Here is a 19,794-nt window from a genome sequence, read left to right on the forward strand (position 1 = left end):
GCCGGTAAAGTAGCAGAAAGTGGGGGCGGATGGCAAACCCGCCCCCATCCCGTCTCCGTGCCCTTTTGCCAGGAGGCGGGAAGCCGTCCTGCCCCAGGTCCCATCTCCTCGAGGCAGGAAAGGGACTAAATCCTTTTAACTGCCTGTTAACAGGTAGTTAACAGGCAGAAAAAAGGATTAGTCCCATTTTACCTTTTCAGCTGAAGGCTTCCTGACCTCGGAGAACCCCGCCGGGTTGGAGGAGTCGAGTAGGAGGTCTGTGGGGGTCAGAGGGACCTGAAAGTGCGATGTAGAGGTGAGTGATGGGTGCAAGTGTGGAGTGGTAAGTATGTGAGGTGAGTGTTAAGTGTTAGGAAATGTTCACTTGCCTTTGTTTCTGCCTACAGCCTTCATCCACTCTGGATCGGGAGTCCTGACATCTTCATTGTAGATTTCACAGACTGGCTGTTGGATCCTCCGAAACAACAGTCATCTGCTTTCTACAAAGTAGAAAGGTTTGATGAGTCCTGAACACAAGGGCTCATCAAACTACACAGAATGTCAGTGTTTGACAGCTTCACAGAGCTGTCAAATGCTGACATTTCTTCTTTCAAGAAGTCTTGACAGATGGCACGTCATGCGTTGACGTGCTCTGTCAGTGACTTCCCCCTAATTGGCCTGCTGACACTGCAGGGCGGCCTTAACAAGGTCAGTCAGGGGAAAATCCCGCTGGTTGGCCAGAAGATGATGGAGGCGGGACTGAGACCCGACAAGCAGCAGTCCCACCTCCACCTCGTCTCCACTCACACAATCCAGCTCCGTGCCTCTATTTACAAAGCCCAGGATCCCAGATGTTTCATTAACTGCCTTGTTAACCTGCCCTGCCACCTTCAAAGATTTGTGCACAAACACCCCCAGGTCTCTCTGTCCTTGCAACCCCTTTACAATTGTGCCATTTAGTGTGTAGTGCCTCTCCTCATTCTTCCTACCAAAATGTATCACCTCACGCTTCTCTGCATTGAATTTCATCTGCCCTGTGTCTGCACATTCCACCAGCCTGTCTGTTTTCTTGAAGTCTGTTACTCTCTTCCTCACTGTTTACTACACTTCCAAGTTTCGTGTCATCTGCAAATTTTGAAATTGTGCAAAATAAAGCTAGGTGGGACAGTAAGCTGTGAGGAGAACATAAAGAATCTGCAAAGGGATATAGATAGACTGAGTGAGTGGGCAGTAAGGTGGCAGATGGAGTATAATGTGGGGAAATGTGAGGTTATTCACTTTGGTAGGAAGAATAGAAAAACAGAATATTTTCTAAATGGTGAGAAACTTTCAAATGTTGGTGTTCAGAGAGATTTGGGTGTCCTCGTGCAAGAAACACTGAAAGCTAGCATGCAGGTACAGCAAGCAATAAGGAAGGCAAATGGCATGTTGGCCTTTATTGCAAGGGGGTTGGAGTATAAGAGTAAGGAAGTCTTGCTACAATTGTACAGGGCCTTGGTGAGACCACACCTGGAGCACTGTGCACAGTTTTGGTCTCCTTACCTAAGGAAGGATATACTTGCCTTGGAGGCGGTGCAACGAAGGTTCACTAGATTGATTCCTGGGATGAGAGGGCTGTCCTATGATGAGAGATTGTGTAGAATGGGCCTATACTCTCTGGAGTTTAGAAGAATGAGAGGTAATCTCATTGAAACATACAAGATTGTGAAGGGGATTGACAGGGTAAATGCTGAGAGGTTGTTCCCCCTGGCTGGAGTATCTAGAACTAGGAGGCACAGTCTCAGGATAAGGGGTCGGCCATTTAAGACTGAGATGAGGAATTTCTTCACTCAGAGGGTTGTGAATCTTTGGAATTCTCTACCCCAGAGGGCTGTGAATGCTGAGTCTGAGTATATTCAAGGCTGAGGTAGATAGATTTTTGGACTCTAGGGGAATCGAGGGATATGGAGATCCGGCGGGAAAGTGGAGTTGAGTTCGATGATCAGCCATGGTCTTATTGAATGGCGGAGCAGGCTCGAGGGGCCGAATGGCCGACTCCTGCTCCTGTTTCTTATGTACCCCCAAGTCATTAATGTATATCAAAAACAGCAGTGGTCCTAGTACTGAACCTTGGGGAACTCCACTGTATACCCCCCTCCAGTCATTAAAAACAGCCAATCACCACAACTCTCTGTTTTCTATCCCTTAGCCAATTCTGTATCCGTCTGCTACTACCCCCTTTATCCCATGGGCTTCAATTTTACTCAAGTCTAACATGTGGTACAAAAGCAAAATAATGCAGATGCTGGAAATCTGAATTGGGAAAAGGTCACCGATGCTGCCTGACCTGCTGAGTATTTCCAGCATTTTCTTTAATTTTATTTCAGGTTTCCAGCATCCGCAGTATTTTGCTTCTGTATTAGTGTTTAATTCACTGCCACTTCTCTTCCAGGAATTCCCACCTTGAAGAATTCTGCTCTTCTCTCCGACGGGATTTCCATTTGTCTCTTTTACCTTGTTCACCTTCATTGCTTTCTGTTTCTCTCCAAATCTGTGGTACTTTACCAAAGGCCTTGTGAAAGTCTGTGTGCTCAACATCAACTGCGCTGCCCTCATCCACCCTTTGTTAACTCCGCAGTGAGGATCCAGTGAGATCCTGCATCACAGTCTGTTGTCCCGTCAGATCCACTGTCACACGCTGATGTCTGCTGGCACTATCCCAGCCTTTATAGCAATAGTGAAGGTCCTCGATTCAAACTGCAGAGTGACTGCCGCCATCGAACCGGGAGCTGCCGCCATCGAACCGGGAGCTGCCGCCATCGAACCAGGAGCTGCCACCAACGACCGGGAGCTGCTGCCATTGAACCAGGAGCTGCTGCCAACGACCGGGAGCTGCCGCCATCGAACCAGGAGCTGCTGCCAACGACCGGGAGCTGGGCAGAAGCGTTTTGCGCATAAATCTGTGGTGGTTTAAGTATGAATGTATAATAATATATAGTCATATCTAAGGCACAGGTCAGGAGTGCGATGGAAATCTCTCCACTTGCCTGGATGAGTGCAGCTCCAACAACACTCAAGAAGCTCGACACCATCCAGGATAAAGCAGCCCGCTTGATTGGCACCCCATCCACCAACTTAAACATTCACTCCCTCCACCACCAGCGCACCGTGGCTGCAGTGTGTACCATCTACAAGATGCACTGCAGCAACTCGCCAAGGCTTCTTCGACAGCACCTCCCAAACCCGCGACCTCTTCCACCTAGAAGGACAAGGGCAGCAGGCGCATGGGAACACCACCTCCTCCAAGTTCCCCTCCAAGTCACACACCATCCTGACTTGGAAGTATATCGGCCGTTCCTTCATCGTCGCTGGGTCAAAATCCTGGAACTCCCTCCCTAACAGCACTGTGGGAGTACCTTCACCACACGGACTGCAGCGGTTCAAGAAGGCGGCTCACCACTGTATTGATTTCTTTGTGGGTTCAATGACGAGACATTTATGAAAGAGATTGTCTTTTAATCTAAAGTTTGTTCAACTCTGGTTAACAGCCTTACAGGAGACACCATGCTAGAAATCCATCTAAAACAAAACTAAAACTAAACTGCTTGTCTCTGTCACATGCCCTCTGCTGGTCAGGCATAAGTAATCAATCAGGCAACTATGCTGGTAAGGCATCATAATCAAACAGGCAAATACCATCACTATTTGCTGATATCATTACATCTCCCTTTCTTAAAACAAAAGTATTTTACTTTTATCTAACAACATGTTTTCTTTGTATTACTCTGCATTTTAACTGTAACACTTAATGAACTTACATTATCATTATCATTATCAAGGTTTTTTAACCTTGCTTTGTGTGTTCACATGAAATATGTAAATACACTAGAACTTGAAGAGAGAATAAGATAACATTACTTCCTTCTATAACAATAGTCCTTAAACTTGCTCAATGAGTCTCTCGGGGCTTCACGCGTCTTGAGGATTTTCTGATTGATTGTCCTTGAATCTGAGTTGTTGCCTCAGATGATGTGTTCTCAGCTGTGTGCTCAGGCTGTTCAACAGTATCAGTCTTTTGACTTGCTGTGGCTGGTCCCATGAGAAGATCGTGACGATTTCTTCGCAGAACAGCACCCTCATCTGTCTGAATGGTGTATGATCTTGGTTGAACTTCACTCAGGACAGTTCCCTTCTGAGTCCATATGTTTGTTTTGTCTTTGAACCTTACTTGGTCACCAGTGTGGAGTTCAGGTAGGTTATGTGTTCCTCTGTCATAGTAGTACTTTTGCTTTTCTTTCTGTTGTTCTTTGAACTTCCTCACTTTCTCCCCCTCTTTTGTTTTCAGGAGGTTCTCCAGGATGGGTAGGTTTGACCTTAGCAGACGTCCCATAAGGAGTTGGGCTGGTGACATACCACACTCGAGCGGCGTTGTGCGGTATACAAGCATGCTCTGGTAGAAGTCTGTTCCACTGTCTTTTGCCTTGTACGTCAGTCTTTTCACTGTCTGGACCGATTTTTCCACTAATCCGTTGGACTGTGGAAAGTGAGGACTTGACGTTGTGTGAACAAAGTCCCACTCTTTGGCAAAGTGTCGGAAACTTGCATTGTAAAACTGGGGTCCGTTGTCTGTGAAGACCTCGCTTGCCACGCCATGTCTGGAGAATATGGCTTTCATACATCTTATCACAGCATCTGCAGTGGTGGTGTACAGTCTACAAACCTCTGGATACAGGGAGTAATAGTCTGTGACTACAAGATAGTCCTTCCCTTGACATACGAATAGGTCAGCGCCTACCTTCTGGTAAGGTCTGTCTGGTGCTGGGTGTGGCTTTAGTGGTTCTACCGGATTGCTTGCTCGATATTTCAGGCATATTGTGCAGTTTGACACCTCATTTGTCACATCTTGGTTGAGTCGTGGCCAGTACATCACCTCTCGTGCTCTTTTCTTACACTTTTCGATTCCCAGATGTCCTCCATGGATCCTTTTTAGCATCTCTTTTCTCAGACTCTTTGGGATAACTATTTTACTTCCTTTGTAGATGATGTCTTCGACCACTGATAGTTCCGCCCTGCAGTTCCAGTACTCTGCCATGTCAGGTGAGCAGTCTTGCTTCATGTTGGGCCATCCATCCAAGATGCTTTTCCTCAGTCGTCTCATTGTTTCATCTTTGTTTGTCTCAGTCTTTATGAGCTCCATTTTTGCATCTGCTATGGGCAGTGCACTTGTGATCATGTCCACGTAGGCGTTCACTTTTTCATCCATTGTGGTGTTTGCGGGCTCACTTGGGTCAACAGCTCTGGACAACGTGTCTGCTGTATACATCAGCTTGCCCGGTGTGTACGCAACATTCAGTGTATAGCGTTGCAGCCTGATCATCATTCTTTGTATTCTAAGCGGACAGCTATTTAGTGGCTTTTGGAACAATGCAATCAAGGGCTTATGGTCAGTCTCTACACTGATTGCTTGTCCTGCCACAAACTGGTGAAATCTTTCACAGGCGTATGTGATGCTGAGCAGCTCCTTTTCTATTTGAGCATATCGCGTCTCCGCGTCTGTCATTGAGCGTGATGCATATGCAATAGGTTGCCAGTAGTCATATTTTTGCAGAAGAACGGCACCGAGCCCACTCTGTGATGCATCTGATGATATCTTGATGGGTCTCGCTGGGTCATAAAACCTCAGAACTGGTTCCTCTGTGAGCAGTTTCTTTAGCTCGCTCCATGACTTCTCATGCTCATGATTCCATTCCCATTCTATGTTCTTTTCAGTTAGTCGTCTCAGTGGCGCCATCTTTTCTGAGAGGTTGGATATGAATTTACCCATGTAGTTGATCATTCCATTAAACCTCTGCACGTCCTTTTTGCATTGTGGCTTTGGCATATTCTCAATGGCGGACACCTTTCTGGGATCTGGTCTGATGCCCTCACCGCTAAGGATATCTCCCACGAATGTCAGTTCTGTCACCCCGAGCTGGCATTTCTCTCTATTCAGCTTCAGGTTTGTTTTCCTTGTTGCTTCCAGCACTTTTTTCAGTCTCTCGTCATGCTCAGTTCTCGTGGTTCCTCATACTATGATGTCATCCATTGATGTATCAACTCCCTCCAGATGCTCATAGATCATATGGATAGTTTTGTGATACACTTCAGGAGCTGAGGCAATGCCAAATGGTAACCTTAGGAATCTGTATCTGCCAAATGGACTGTTGAACGTGCACAGTCTTGAACTTGCTTCGTCCAGTTTCATCTGCCAAAATCCTGATGATGCATCTAACTTGCTGAAATACTTTGCATTTGCAAACTGTGCCATGATTTCCTCACGTGTAGGAAGCTTGAAGTGCTCTCTCTTTATTGCTCTGTTTAGATCTTTTGGATCCAGGCAAATTCTGAGCTTTCCATTCTTTTTGTCCACAACGACGAGGGAACTCACCCACTCTGTTGGCTCATCTATCTTCTGAATCACGTTCAGGCTTTCCATCCTGTCCAACTCTGCCTTCAGTTGCTATTGAAGAGCAAACAGAACTTTTCTGCATGGATGTATAACCGGTGTCATACTTTTACCGACTCTGATCGTGTGTTCTCCTGGAAGGCAGCCTAGACCCCTAAATAGGTCGTTGTACTCTTTCATGAGTTCATCATAGACTGTCTCTCCTTCGCTTTCCACAACGAGGACTCTCTTTACTATGTTCAGTCTCTCACAGTCTATTAAACCTAGTATGACTTGCACATCCTTTGGCACCACGATTAATGCTAGCGTGTGCTCTCTGTCCTTGTGTGTTACTTTGACAATGCATCTTCCTTTCACTGGTATATTAGTACCTGAGTATCCTGTCACTTTCACTTTTATTCCATGTATCTTTGGTCTGGGTCTAATTTTCTTAAAATCAGTCTCTGATATCACATTAACTTGTGCTCCAGTATCCAATTTAAATGGAATGTGTATGTCATTCACTTTTAGTGTCAACATCCAGTCTCTTTTTTCTTTTTTGTTTTCAGACACAACATCTACATAGAACTCCTCTATCTCGCTTTCATCTACTGTATGGACCTTGCTTTGTTGCGCTTGGTTCTTACAGCAACAGGCATAATGGTTGTTTTTGTTGCAACTATTGCATGTTTTACCATATGCTGGACACTTTTTTCGTGGATGCTGTGTACCGCATCGACTACATGACTTTCGATTGCCCCTTTCATTTTTGTTCGCTGGCCACGCCACTTTTTCCACATTGGCGCTCTTTTTGTTAAACGGTTTGTGTCCGTTCTTTCTCACTGCATCCACGTTGCAGCTACTGTCACTGAACAGCTCCTTTGCCTGCGACTTCACAGTCTCTGTAGCCCTACACAGTGCTATGGCTTTTCCCAGGTCTAGATTTTGCTCTCTTAGCAGTCTTTCCCTTAGACCATTATCTGGAATACCACACACCAGTCTGTCTTTTATCAGCGAGTCTGTCAGTCCCCCAAATTCACATGTTTTGCTTCGGTTTCTCAGTTCAGTCACATACTGATCAATAGTCTCTCCCGTTTTCTGTACACATGTGAAAAATCTGTGCCTCTCAAACGTCACGTTACGTTTAGGTATACAGTAGGCCTCAAACTGTTCCATTATTTTATCTAGCTTCATTTTGTCTCCATCAGCAGCGAATGTGAAGTTATTATACACCTCCAGCGCTTCATCACCCACGACATGTAAGAACACTGACGATTTCTTGTTATCACTTTTCTCGTCAGCTCCGATTGCCGCTAAATACAACCCCACACGTTGTTTGAACCTCCTCCAATTTTCAGCCACATTACCTGTCAACTGAAGCTTCGCCGGTGGGAGTAAACCTTCCATTTTTTCACTTCGTTAGCTATTCTCCAATGGTAAGTAACGATGTTCTCTTTTGGCTTGCTAATATGTGGAGAGCTGATTTAACTTCAGATTTTTCCTCTTCATCTCTTTCAATCACTTCTGACACAATGTATTGATTTCTTTGTGGGTTCAATGATGAGACATTTATGAAAGAGAATGTCTTTTAATCTAAAGTTTGTTCAACTCTGGTTAACAGCCTTACAGGAGACACCATGCTAGAAATCCATCTAAAACAAAACTAAAACTAAACTGCTTGTCTCTGTCACATGCCCTCTGCTGGTCAGGCATAAGTAATCAATCAGGCAACTATGCTGGTAAGGCATCATAATCAAACAGGCAAATACCATCACTATTTGCTGATATCATTACAACCACCACCTTCTCAAGGGGCAATTAGGGATGTGCAATAAATGCCGGCCTTGCCAGTGATGCCCTCATCGCAGGAACGAATAAAAAAACAATATATCGCAAGCCTGAATCTGTGGAGCTATGGGTTGGTTTAATAACATGTAATAATAGCGCGAGTTGGTTTTAATGGATATTTTGGCAGGGGGAGGGTTGCGGAGATTTATTTGTTTGGAGCGCAAGCTCCGTGTGGAGGGAAAGGAGAAGAAAATTAATAAAAAATGAACGTTTATTGTGTTTTGCTGGCGTGGATTTTCTTTTCCTGATGTGGCTGTGTTCGGCAGTAGCGATCTCTTTTCACCACCCCATCCCCTCCTTTCTCTCTGGAAGTGTTTTCTTTGTAACAGCGACAATATTTTCTTTTCCGTTTGCGAACAACCGAAAAAACACTAACTGCGCGTGTGCAACTACCTCAGCCGCGTTGGGCAGCAGTCGCGGCCTTAAAACTCTTCGCCTTGGCTTTTTAATACCGGCCTCTCGCTGCCAGAATGGATATTGATAGACAGCCCCACCTCTCACTGTGCAGCCAGAGGGAAACCCACAGACAGAGCAGAGAGAGAGAGAGAGAGAGACAGCGAAATGGAGAGTGAGAGAGGGAGAGTCTAGAACCAGGGGTCACTGTCTCAGGATAAAGGGTCGGCCATTCAGGACTGAGATGAGGAGAAATTTCTTCACTCAGAGGGTGGTGAATCTTTGGAATTCTCTGCCCCAGAGGGCTGTGGATGCTGAGTCATTGAGTGTATTCAAAGCTAAGATCGATAGATTTTTGGTCTCTAGGGGAATCGAGGGATATGGGGATCGGGCAGGAAAGTGCAGTTGAGGTCGAAGATCAGCCATGATCTCACTGAATGGCGGAGCAGGCTCGAGGGGCTGAATGGCCAACTTCTGCTCCTATTTCTTATGTTCTTATATTCTCCCACAAAGTTCCAGCCTATGGAGAGTATCACCTACTGCAGCCAGGTGATCTTTGTACCATTTCCCACTCTAGCCATCTTTTTGACCTCTCCAAGCGAGTTTGCCAATTTCAATGTGGATTAGTGGAAGAGGAGGAAGGGTATACTTGCCATAGAGGGAGTGCGACGAAGGTTCACCAGACTGGTTCCTGGGATGGGGGATTGTCCCATGAGAACAGAGTGAGTAGACTAGGCCTATATTCTCTAGGGTTTTGAAGAATGAGGGGTGATCTCATTGAAACATACATCATTCTGACAGGGTAGATGCTGGGAGGATGTTTCCCCTGGCTGGGGAGTCTAGAACCAGGGATCACAGTCTCAGAATAAGGGGTCGGCCATTTAGGACTGAGATGAGGAGAAATTTCTTCACTCAGAGGGTTGTGAATCTTTGGAATTCTCTACCTCAGAGGGCTGTGGAGGCTCAGTCGTTGAGTAGATTCAAGGCTGAGATCGATAGATTTTTGGACTCTAGGGGAATCCAGGGATATGGGAGTAAAAACTAAAAATGCTGGAAATACTGAGCAGGTCAGGCAGCATCTGTGGAGAAACATAGAAGATAGGAGCAGGAGTAGGCCACTCGGCCCCTCGAGCCTGCTCCGCCATTCAATGCGATCGTAGCTGATCATCCAAATTCAGTACCCTGTCCCTGCTTTCTCCCCATATCCTTTGATCCCCTTGGCCTTAAGGCATATATCCAACTCCTTCTTGAATATATTTAATGAATTGGCCTCAACTGTCTTCTGTGGTAGAGAATTCCACAGGTTCACCACTCTCTGGGTGAAGAAATTCCTCCTCATCTCCGTCCTAAATGGCTTACCCCTTATCACAGAATCACAGAATCACAGAAACCCCACAGTGCAGATAGAGGCCATTTCGGCCCATCGAGCCTGCACCGACACATATCCCACCCGATCCGCGTAACCCCTACACCAACACATATCCCACCCTATCCCCGTAACCCCACGTATTTAATCCCCCTAACACTAAGGGTCAATTTATCATAGCCAATCAACCTAACCCGCACATCTTTGGACTGTGGGAGGAAACCGGAGCACCCGGAGAAAACCCACGCAAACACGGGGAGAATGTGCAAACTCCACACAGACAGTCACCCGAGGCCGGATTCGAACCCGGGTCCTTGGCGCTGTGAGGCAACAGTGCTAACCACTATGCCACCGTGCTGTCTAGTCCTGTTAGAATTTTATAAGTTTCAATGAGATCCCCTCTCATTCTTTTAAACTCTCGCGAATATAAGCCTAATCGACCCAATCGCTCCTCATACGTCATCCCTGCCATCCCAGGTATCAGCCTGGTGAATCTTCGCTGCACTCCCTCCATGGCAAGAACATCCTTCCTCAGATAAGGCGACCAAAACTGCACACAATACTCAAGCTGTGGTCTCATAGAGAGAAGCATGGTTAACGTTTCAGGCCGATGACCTTTCATCAGCTATGGGGATAGTGCGGGAAAGTGGAGTTGAGGTGAAAGGTCGGCCATGATCTCACTGAATGGCTGAGCAGGCTCGAGGGGACATACGGCCTACTCCTGCTCCTATTTCTTATGTTCTTATGAAAAGGGAGAAGACAATAAAAACAAACTTACTGCATGAAAAGTTGACTTATGGTGAGGCTGCAAGGCCAGGTTTTCCTTTGCCCGAAAACGGAATGTGTTAAACTTTCCTCTCGTTTCCGCAGGTAACCAATGACGAAATGTGCGATGTGTGCGAGGTCTGGACGGCCGATGACCTTTACCCCTGCAGGGTCTGCACCCGGGTCTTCCACGATGGCTGCCTGCGCCGCATGGCCTGCCTCAGCCCCAGCAGCATCCAGGAGCTGAAAGAGACGGCCCACACCACGGTGGGCTGGAGCTGCCAATACTGTGTGAGTTAGAAACATAGAAGATAGGAGCAGGAGTAGGCCATTCGGCCCTCGAGCCTGCTCCGCCATTTAATGAGATCATGGCTGATCATCCAAACTCAGTACCCTGTCCCTGCCTTCTCCCCATATCCCTTGATCCCTTTAGCCTTAAGAAATATATCTAACTCCTTCTTGAATATATTTAATGAATTGGCCTCTACTGCCTTCTCTGGTAGAGAATTCCACAGGTTCACCGCTCTCTGGGTGAAGAAATTCCTCCTCATCTCTGTCCTAAATGGCTTACCCCTTATCCTTAGACGGTGACCCCTGGTTCTGGACTCCCCCTGCCATCGGGAACATCCTTCCAGCATCTAGTCTGTCTAGTCCTGTTAGAATTTTATAAGTTTCAACGAGATCCCCTCTCATTCTTCTAAACTCCAGCGAGTATAAGCCCAATCGACCCAATCTCTCCTCATACATCATTCCTGCCATCCCAGGTATCGGTCTGCTGAATCTTCACTGCACTCCCTCCATGGCAAGAACATCCTTCCTCAGAAAAGGCGACCAAAACTGCACACAATACTCAAGGTGTGGTCTCACCAAGGCCCTGTACAACTGCACCAAGACATCCTTGTTCCTGTACTCAAACCCTCTCGCTACGAAGGCCAAAATGCCATTTTCCGCCTTAACTGCCTGCTGCACCGGCATGCTTACCTTCAGCGACTGGTGCACAAGGACACCCAGTTCTCGTTGCACTTCCCCTTTTCCCAATCTATTGCCATTCAGATAATAATCTGCCTTCCTGTTTTTTGCCACCAAAGTGGATAACCTCGCATTTATCCACATTGGGCAGAAGCATGGCAGATGCAGTATAATCACCCAACCTGTCCAAATCATACTCTGTAAAGATCATGGGCTGATGCCTGATCCAAGTGGGGCGGATGTTGCTCGCTGACCTACATTGGCTCCCATTCAGGCCATGCCTCCATTTAAAAACTTTTCATCCTTGTTTTCAAATCACCTCCGTGGCCTCACCCCTCCCCATCCCTGTAACCTCCTCCAGCCCCACAACCCTCCGAGATCGCTGCCCTCCTCCAATCCTGGCCTTTTGCTCATCCCTGATTTCCTTCGCTTCACCATTGGCGGACGTGCCTTCATGTGCCAAGGTCCGAAGCTCTGGAGTTCCCTCCCTAAAGCTCTCCGCCTCTCTATATCTCTCTCCTCCTTTAAGACCCTCCTGAAAACCTACCTCTGTCCTAATGATGTTTCAAATTCTGTTTGATACCACTCCTGTGAAGCGCCTTGGGATGTTTTACTGCGTTAAAGGCGCTATATAAATGAAAGTTGGTGTCGAGTTAGAAGTAAACTGTTTCCAGCAGTTGAGGGGGGTCAAGAACGAAGGAACACTGCAACAGCAGGAGGCCATTTAGCCCCTCATGCCTGTTCCGCCATTCAGTTCGATCATGGCTGACCTGCACCTCAACTCCATCTACCTGCCTTTGCACCATATCCCTCACCTTACCCAACAAAAATTTATTGAGTTCTGAAAATTTTAATTGTCCCACCAGCATCCACAGCAATTTTCTGTTCCGGTTTCCATTATCCTTTGTGTGGAAAAGTGCTTCCGGATTTCACTCCTGAATAACCTGGCTATAATTTTAAGATTATGTCCCCTTGTTCTTGATTCCAGCACCAGAGGAAATAGTTTCTTGTTTCTGCGGCCGCAAATGAGACTCCAGGATGGTGTGTTGCCTCCCTGGTGCAAGGGTCAAGGATGTCTTGGAGTGGCTGCAGGACATTCTGGAGGGGAGGGTGAACAGCCAGTTGTCGTGGTGCATATAGGTACCAACGATGTAGGTAAAGAACGGGATGAGGTCTGAAAAGCTGAATATAGGGAGTTAGGAGGTAAATTAAAAAATAGGACCTCAAAGGTAGTAATCTCAGGATTGCTACCAGTGCCACATGCTAGTCAGAGTAGAAATAGAAGGATATTTCAGATGAATACGTGGCTAGAGGAATGGTGCAAGGGGGAGGGATTCAAATTCCTGGGACATTGGAAATGGTTCTGGGGGAGGTGGGACCAGTACAAACTGGATGGTTTGCACCTGGGCAGGACCGGGACCGATGTCCTAGGGGGAGTGTTTGCTAGTGCTGTTGGGGAGGGTTTAAACTAAAATGGCAGGGGGTTGGGAACCTGAGCAGGGAGACAGAGGAAAGGGAAGCAAGGCTAGAAGCAAAAAACAGGAAGGAGAAAAGCAAAAGTGGAAGGCAGAGAAATCAAGGGTGTAAATCAAACAGGACCACAGTAAATAATAATTCTAAAAGGACTAGGGGTGTTAAAAAACAAAAAAAAAAAACAAGATTAAAGGCTTTGGGCTAGAAATTCAGTAAGGCCCCACCAGCTTTGCGCCCAGTTACCGCCCAAAGAGGGCTTCTGCGCCAATAGAGGAGTTTGCGCTGATATTCAGCGCAACGGTAATGGCGGCGGTAGCCGGTAGCGCTGCGCCGGCACCGATGACGTCATCGGTGTGCGCAGTGCCCCGGTTCCGCCCCGATAACGGCCCGACCCCCATATTTAGTTGCGGCCGCCTCTTCCGCAGCGGCCGCAAACAACGTTCTGCAACCGTGGCCGTCCTGCAGCCTTAGTGGCGCTAGTTAAGGCGGAGGTGCGGCCGGCCGCTTTTTCGGCGGCCGCCTGCCCGCACCTCCTTCCCCGGCCTCCTCCACCGCCCCCCCCCCCCCCGCGGCATTGCCGGCTGCTTTCCGTGAGCCCGGCACTTCTCCGTGGTGCCGGGCTCATTTGCCGGCACTATCAAGCGGCGATCTCCCCATTGCAGGCACCTCCCCCTTAAGAGAAGGAGGAGGCCTGCAGTACCGCAGCCTGCCGCTCCGCAGCGGGTGGCGCAGCGGCACCTACAGTGCTGAAATTCAGTTTCAGCGTCCCAAGCGGGGGCGGGCACACCCTGGAATAGCGCCCGGTTCCGACTTGGGGTGCAAGAACTGAATTTCTGACGGTCGCAACTGGTTCCGCGCGCAGCGCTAACTTTTGGGCGCAAGCGAGCTGGCGGGGACTTACTGAATTTCTAGGCCTTTGTCTTAATGCGAGGAGCATTTGTAATAAGGTGGATGAATTAGCTGCGCAAATAGATGTAAACGGATATGATATAATTGGGATTAAGGAGACATGGCTCCAGGGTGACCAAGGCTGGGAATTCAACACCCAGGGGTATTCAATATTCAGAAAGGACAGGCAAAAAGGAAAAGGAGGTAGGGTAGCATTGCTGGTTAAAGAGGAGATTAACACAACAGTAAGGAGGGATATTAAGCTGTCATGATGTGGAATCTGTATGGGTAGAGCTGAAAAATACCAAGAGGCAGAAAACGTTAGTGGGAGTTGTATACAGACCCCCAAGTTACCTTCTCTGTAGAGTCCCATTATCATTTTAAACACATCGAATAGGTCACTCTTCAATGTTCTAAACTCAAGGGAATGCAAGCCACATTAGAGTATTTGGCAGGACAGTGTAGAGGGAGCTTTACTTTGGATCTAATCCGTGCTGTACCTGGCCTGGGAGTGTTTGATGGGACAGGGTAGAGGGAGCTTTACTCTGTATCTAACCCGGGCTGTACCTGCCCTGTGTGTGTTTGATGGGACAGTGTCGAGGGAGCTTTACTCTGTATCTAACCCGTGCTGCACCTGCCCTGGGAGTGTTTGATGGGACAGTGTAGAGGGAGCTTTACTCTGTATCTAACCCGGGCTGTACCTGCCCTGTGTGTGTTTGATGGAACAGTGTCGAGGGAGCTTTACTCTGTATCTAACCCATGCTGTACCTGCCCTGGGACTGTTTGATGGGACAGTGCAGTGGGAGCTTTACTCTATATTTAACCCGTGCTGTACCTGCCCTGGGAGTGTTTGATGGGTCAGTGTAGAGGGAGCTTTACTCTATATTTAACCCGTGCTGTACCTGCCCTGGGAGTGTTTGATGGGACAGTGTCGAGGGAGCTTTATTCTGTATCTAACCCGCGCTGTACCTGCCCTGGGAGTGTTTGATGGGACAGTGTAGAGGGAGCTTTATTCTGTATCTAACCCGTGCTGTACCTGCCCTGGGAGTGTTTGATGGGACAGTGTAGAGGGAGCTTTACTCTGTATCTAACCCGTGCTGTACCTGCCCTGGGAGTGTTTGATGGGTCAGTGCAGAGGGAGATTTACTCTGTATCTAACCTGTGCTGTACCTGCCCTGGGAGTGTTTGATGGGACAGTGTAGAGGGAGTTTTACTCTGTATCTAACCTGTGTTGTACCTGCCCTGGGAGTGTTTGATGGGACAGTGTAGAGGGAGCTTTACTCTGTATCTAACCCGTGCTGTACCTGCCCTGGGAGTGTTTGATGGGACAGTGTAGAGGGAGCTTTACTCTGTATCTAACCCGTGCTGTACCTGCCCTGGGAGTGTTTGATGGGTCAGTGCAGAGGGAGCTTTACTCTATATTTAACCCGTGCTGTACCTGCCCTGGGAGTGTTTGATGGGACAGTGTAGAGGGAGCTTTACTCTACATTTAACCCGTGCTGCACCTGCCCTGGGAGTGTTTGATGGGACAGTGTAGAGAGAGCTTTACTCTGTATCTAACCTGTGCTGTACCTGCCCTGGGAGTGTTTGATGGGACAGTGTAGAGGGAGTTTTACTCTGTATCTAACCTGTGCTGTCCTGGAAGTGTTTGAGGAGGGAGTTGAGGAACAAATAAGGAATAATTCCAGGATTTGGAGGGAGAGAAAGAGGATGACATCGCCCTGGCCAAGTAAAGATTTGGCAGACATTTCACTGGAAGCCCCGAAGTGCTTGTCGTTCCAGTTACCCAAGGTGAGAGCCCGTGTCCTTTTAATGTGGGACACACATAATGTCTCATGTTTGGAGAATGAGAGGTTTTACCAAACTTTTTAATTCCCTATCACGCACTTGCAATGAGCACCTGTTTGTTTAATCCTTTTGTTGTGTTGTTTTCACCGTTTCCGACCCGTTTCTGTAAAAGTGTTGGCCTCCCTTCCTATACAGCAACTCCCATTCCGGCAGGGCTGCGGCCTCGGAGAGCTCTTGCACATTAGTCCGCAGATATCTGGGGCAGTCGGACTCAAGGTCATTTAAACAGTTGTTGCCTTTTTTAAGATGGTAGCTGGACCGATGTCAGAGAATTAACAGAAGCAGTAAAATGGAATGTTCAGAGAGAACCTCAGAAGGAAAGTTAAATAAATCACATCACTGAGCAGGCAGCTGTGTGGTGTGTGGAGTTTGAAATAAAGAATGAAAGGCAGAGACAGACAGAGAGTACCAAAGAGAAAGTGAAGGGAGACGGGGAGAGAGAGACGGGGAGAGACGAGGTGGGGGGAGAGACGGGGGTGGGGTGAGAGACGGGGTGGGGGAGAGACGGTGGTGGTAGAGAGATGGGGAGTTGGGGGAGGAGAGACACGGTGGGGGGGGAGAGAGAGAGGGAGACCGGGGTGGGGGGAGAGATGGGGTGGGGGGGCGAGAAATGGGGGGGTTTAGAGAGCCGGGGGTTTAGAGAGCCGGGGGTTTAGAGAGCCGGGGGTTTAGAGAGCCGGGGGTTTAGAGAGCCGGGGGCAAACAGATGGAAGAGCCAAGGCCGGTAAGGTGTCGCAAGGAGGTATGGATGGGGTATGGGCGGTGATGTAAGAAAACTACTGAGCACTTGATCTGAGTATAAAACAAGGCTTTAATCAACTGTTTCAAAACCATGAGATTCTAGTTACATCACTAGTTCCTGGTTACAGAAACGTCCTGAACAAGCTGGGCCCATGCCCGAGTATTTAGACTTTCCCAGTCCCCCAGCAGGCCACCCAGTGTTAACCCATGAGTCATTTCTACATGAGTGGTAAGATTCATGACAGGGGGTTTGGGGGGTGGGGTGGGGAGTATGGGAGGGGTGAGGGGTATGGGGGAGTGGTCTTCTCTCTCAATCTACCCTTACATATACAATCTACTGGGTTTGCAAACACGCATCAACAAAAGTTCCTATTCCCTACAGACATTGATCACATTCCCATTTCCTACAGACACCGATCACATTCTCATACCCTACAGACACATCGATTAAACATTCCCATGGAACAATGCCAGTTATGAAGCAAAGCGTTTCATGATATTGATGGATAGATTGCTATCTGCAGTGTTAACGTCCCTCACCTTCACAGCACAAGGTCCCACCATAAATCACTGTACGTGCTCACATTAGTCAGGCTTGTACTGGTCTTTGAGTTTGAGATAGAATCATAGAATAAAGGAATGATACAGCACAGAAGGAGGCCATTCGGCCCATCGTGCCTGTACAGGCTCTTTGGTAGAGCTATTCATTTACTCCCACTCCCCCATCTTTTTTTTTTTCATCCTGGGATGTGGGCGTCGCAGGCAAGGCCGGCATTTATTGCCCATCCCCAATCGCCCTTGAAAAGGTGGTGGTGAGCTGCCTTCTTGAGCCGCTGCAGTCCGTGTGGTGAAGGTACTCCCACAGTGCTGTTAGGGAGGGAGTTCCAGGATTTTGGCCCAGCGACGATGAAGGATCGGCCGATATGTTTCTAAGTCAGGATGGTGTGTGACTTGGAGGGGAATTTGGAGGTGGTGGTGTTCCCATGCGCCTGCTGCCCTTGTCCTTCTGGGTGGTAGAGGCTGCGGGTTTGGGAGGTGCTGCCGAAGAAGCCTTGGCAAGTTGCTGCAGTGCATCTTGTAGATGGTCCACACTGCAGCCACGGTACACCAGTGGTGGAGGGAGTGAATGTTTAAGGTGGTGGATGGGGTGCCAATCAAGCGGGCTGCTTTGTCCTGGATGATGTCGAGCTTCTCGAGTGTTGTTGGAGCTGCACTCATCCAGGCAAGTGGAGAGTATTCCATCACACTCCTGACTTGTGCCTTGTAGATGGTGGAAAGGCTTTGGGGAGTCAGGAGGTGAGACACTCGCCGCAGAATTCCCAGCCTCTGACCTGCTCTTGTTGCCACAGTATTTATGTGGCTGGTCCAGTTAAGTTTCTGGTCAATGGTGACCCCCAGGATGTTGATAGTGGGGGATTCAGTGATGGTAATTGCGTTGAATGTCAAGGGGGGGTGTTTAGACTTTCGCTTGTTGGGGATAGTCATTGCCTGGCACTTGTGTGGCGTGAACGTTACTTGCCACTTATCAGCCCAAGCCTGAACATCGTCCAGGTCTTGTTGCATGCGGGCATGGACTGCTTCATTATCTGAGGAGTTGTGAATGGCACTGAACGCTGTGCAGTCATCAGCGAACATCCCCATTTCTGACCTTATGTTGGAGGAAAGGTCATTGATGAAGCAGCTGAAGATGGTTGGGCCTAGGACACTGTCCTGAGGAACTCCTGCAGCAATGTCCTGGGGCTGTGATGATTGACCTTCAATCACCACAACCATCTTCCTTTTTGCTAGGTATGACTCCAGCCAATGGAGAATTTTCCCCTTGATTCCCATTGACACCGGTTTGCGAGGACTCCTTGATGCCACACTCAGTCAAATGCTGCCTTGATGTCAAGGGCAGTCACTCTCACCTCACCTCTGGAATTCAGCTCCTTTGTCCATGTTTAGACCAAGGCTGTAATGAGGTCTGGAGCCGAGTGGTCCTGGCAGAACCCAAACTGGGCATCAGTGAGCAGATTATTGGTGAGTAAGTGCCACTTGATAGCACTGTCGATGACACCTTCCATCACTTTGCTGATGATTGAGAGCAGACTGATGGGGCAGTAATTGGCCGGATTGGATTTGTCCTGCTATTTGTGGACAGGACATACATGGGCAGTTTTCCGCATTGTCAGATAGATGCCAGTGTTGTAGCTGTACTGGAACAGCTTGGCTAGAGGCGTGGCTAGTTCTGGAGCACAAGTCTTCAGCACGATAGCTGGGATGTTGTCAGGGCCCATAGCCTTTGCTGTATCCAGTGCGCTCAGCCGTTACTTGATAGCACGTGGCGTGAATCAGATTGGCTGAAGACTGGCTTCTGTGATGGTGGGGACCTCAGGAGGAGGCCGATATGGATCATCCACTCGGCACTTCTGGCTGAAGATGGTTGCAAACACTTCAGCCTTGTCTTTTGCACTCGCGTGCTGGGCTCCGCCATCAAGGAGGATGGGGATATTCATGGAGCCTCCTCCTCCCATTAGTTGTTTAATGGTCCACCACCATTCATGACTGGATGTGGCAGGACTGCAGAGCTTTGATCTGATCCGTTGATTGTGGGATCGCTTAGCCCTGTCTATAGCATGCTGCTTCTGCTTTTTAGCATTCATGTAGTCCTGTGTTGTAGCTTCCCCAGGTTGGCACCTCATTTTTAGGTACGCCTGGTGCTGCTCCTGGCATGCTCTTCTACACTCCTCATTGAACCAGGGTTGGTCTCCTGGCTTGATGGTAATGGTAGAGTGAGGGATATGCCGTGCCATGAGGTTACAGATTGTGGTGGAATACAATTCTGCTGCTGCTGATGGCCCACAGTGCCTCGTAGATGCCCAGTTTTGAGCTGCTAGATCTGTTCTGAATCTATCCCATTTGGCATGGTGGTAGTGCCGCACAACACAATGGAGATTGTCCTTAGTGTGAAGACGGGACTTCGTCTCCACAATGACTGTGCAGTGGTCACTGCTACCAATGTTGTCATGGACAGATGTGTCTGTGAAAGGTAGATTGGTGAGGATGAGGTAAAGTAGGTTTTTCCCTCGTGTGTTTCTCTCACCACCTGTCGCAGGCCCAGACTGACAGCTATGTCCTTCAG

At 48.2% G+C, this 19,794-nt stretch overlaps 1 protein-coding gene across 1 annotated transcript in view; it reads left to right on the plus strand.

Moving 5' to 3' along the window:
* Positions 1–19,794, plus strand: part of phf24 (PHD finger protein 24) — a 79,433-nt gene that overhangs the window by 17,300 nt on the left and 42,339 nt on the right. The window contains exon 2 of the mRNA XM_085968221.1: positions 10,860–11,045. Coding sequence (XP_085824347.1) covers positions 10,860–11,045 — 186 coding nt within the window. The remainder of the gene's footprint in view (positions 1–10,859; positions 11,046–19,794) is intronic.

This window comes from Somniosus microcephalus, chromosome 1, assembly GCF_052327205.1.
Source record: "Somniosus microcephalus isolate GS21.2 chromosome 1, FLI_Smic_1.0, whole genome shotgun sequence".
Lineage (NCBI taxonomy): Eukaryota > Metazoa > Chordata > Chondrichthyes > Squaliformes > Somniosidae > Somniosus > Somniosus microcephalus.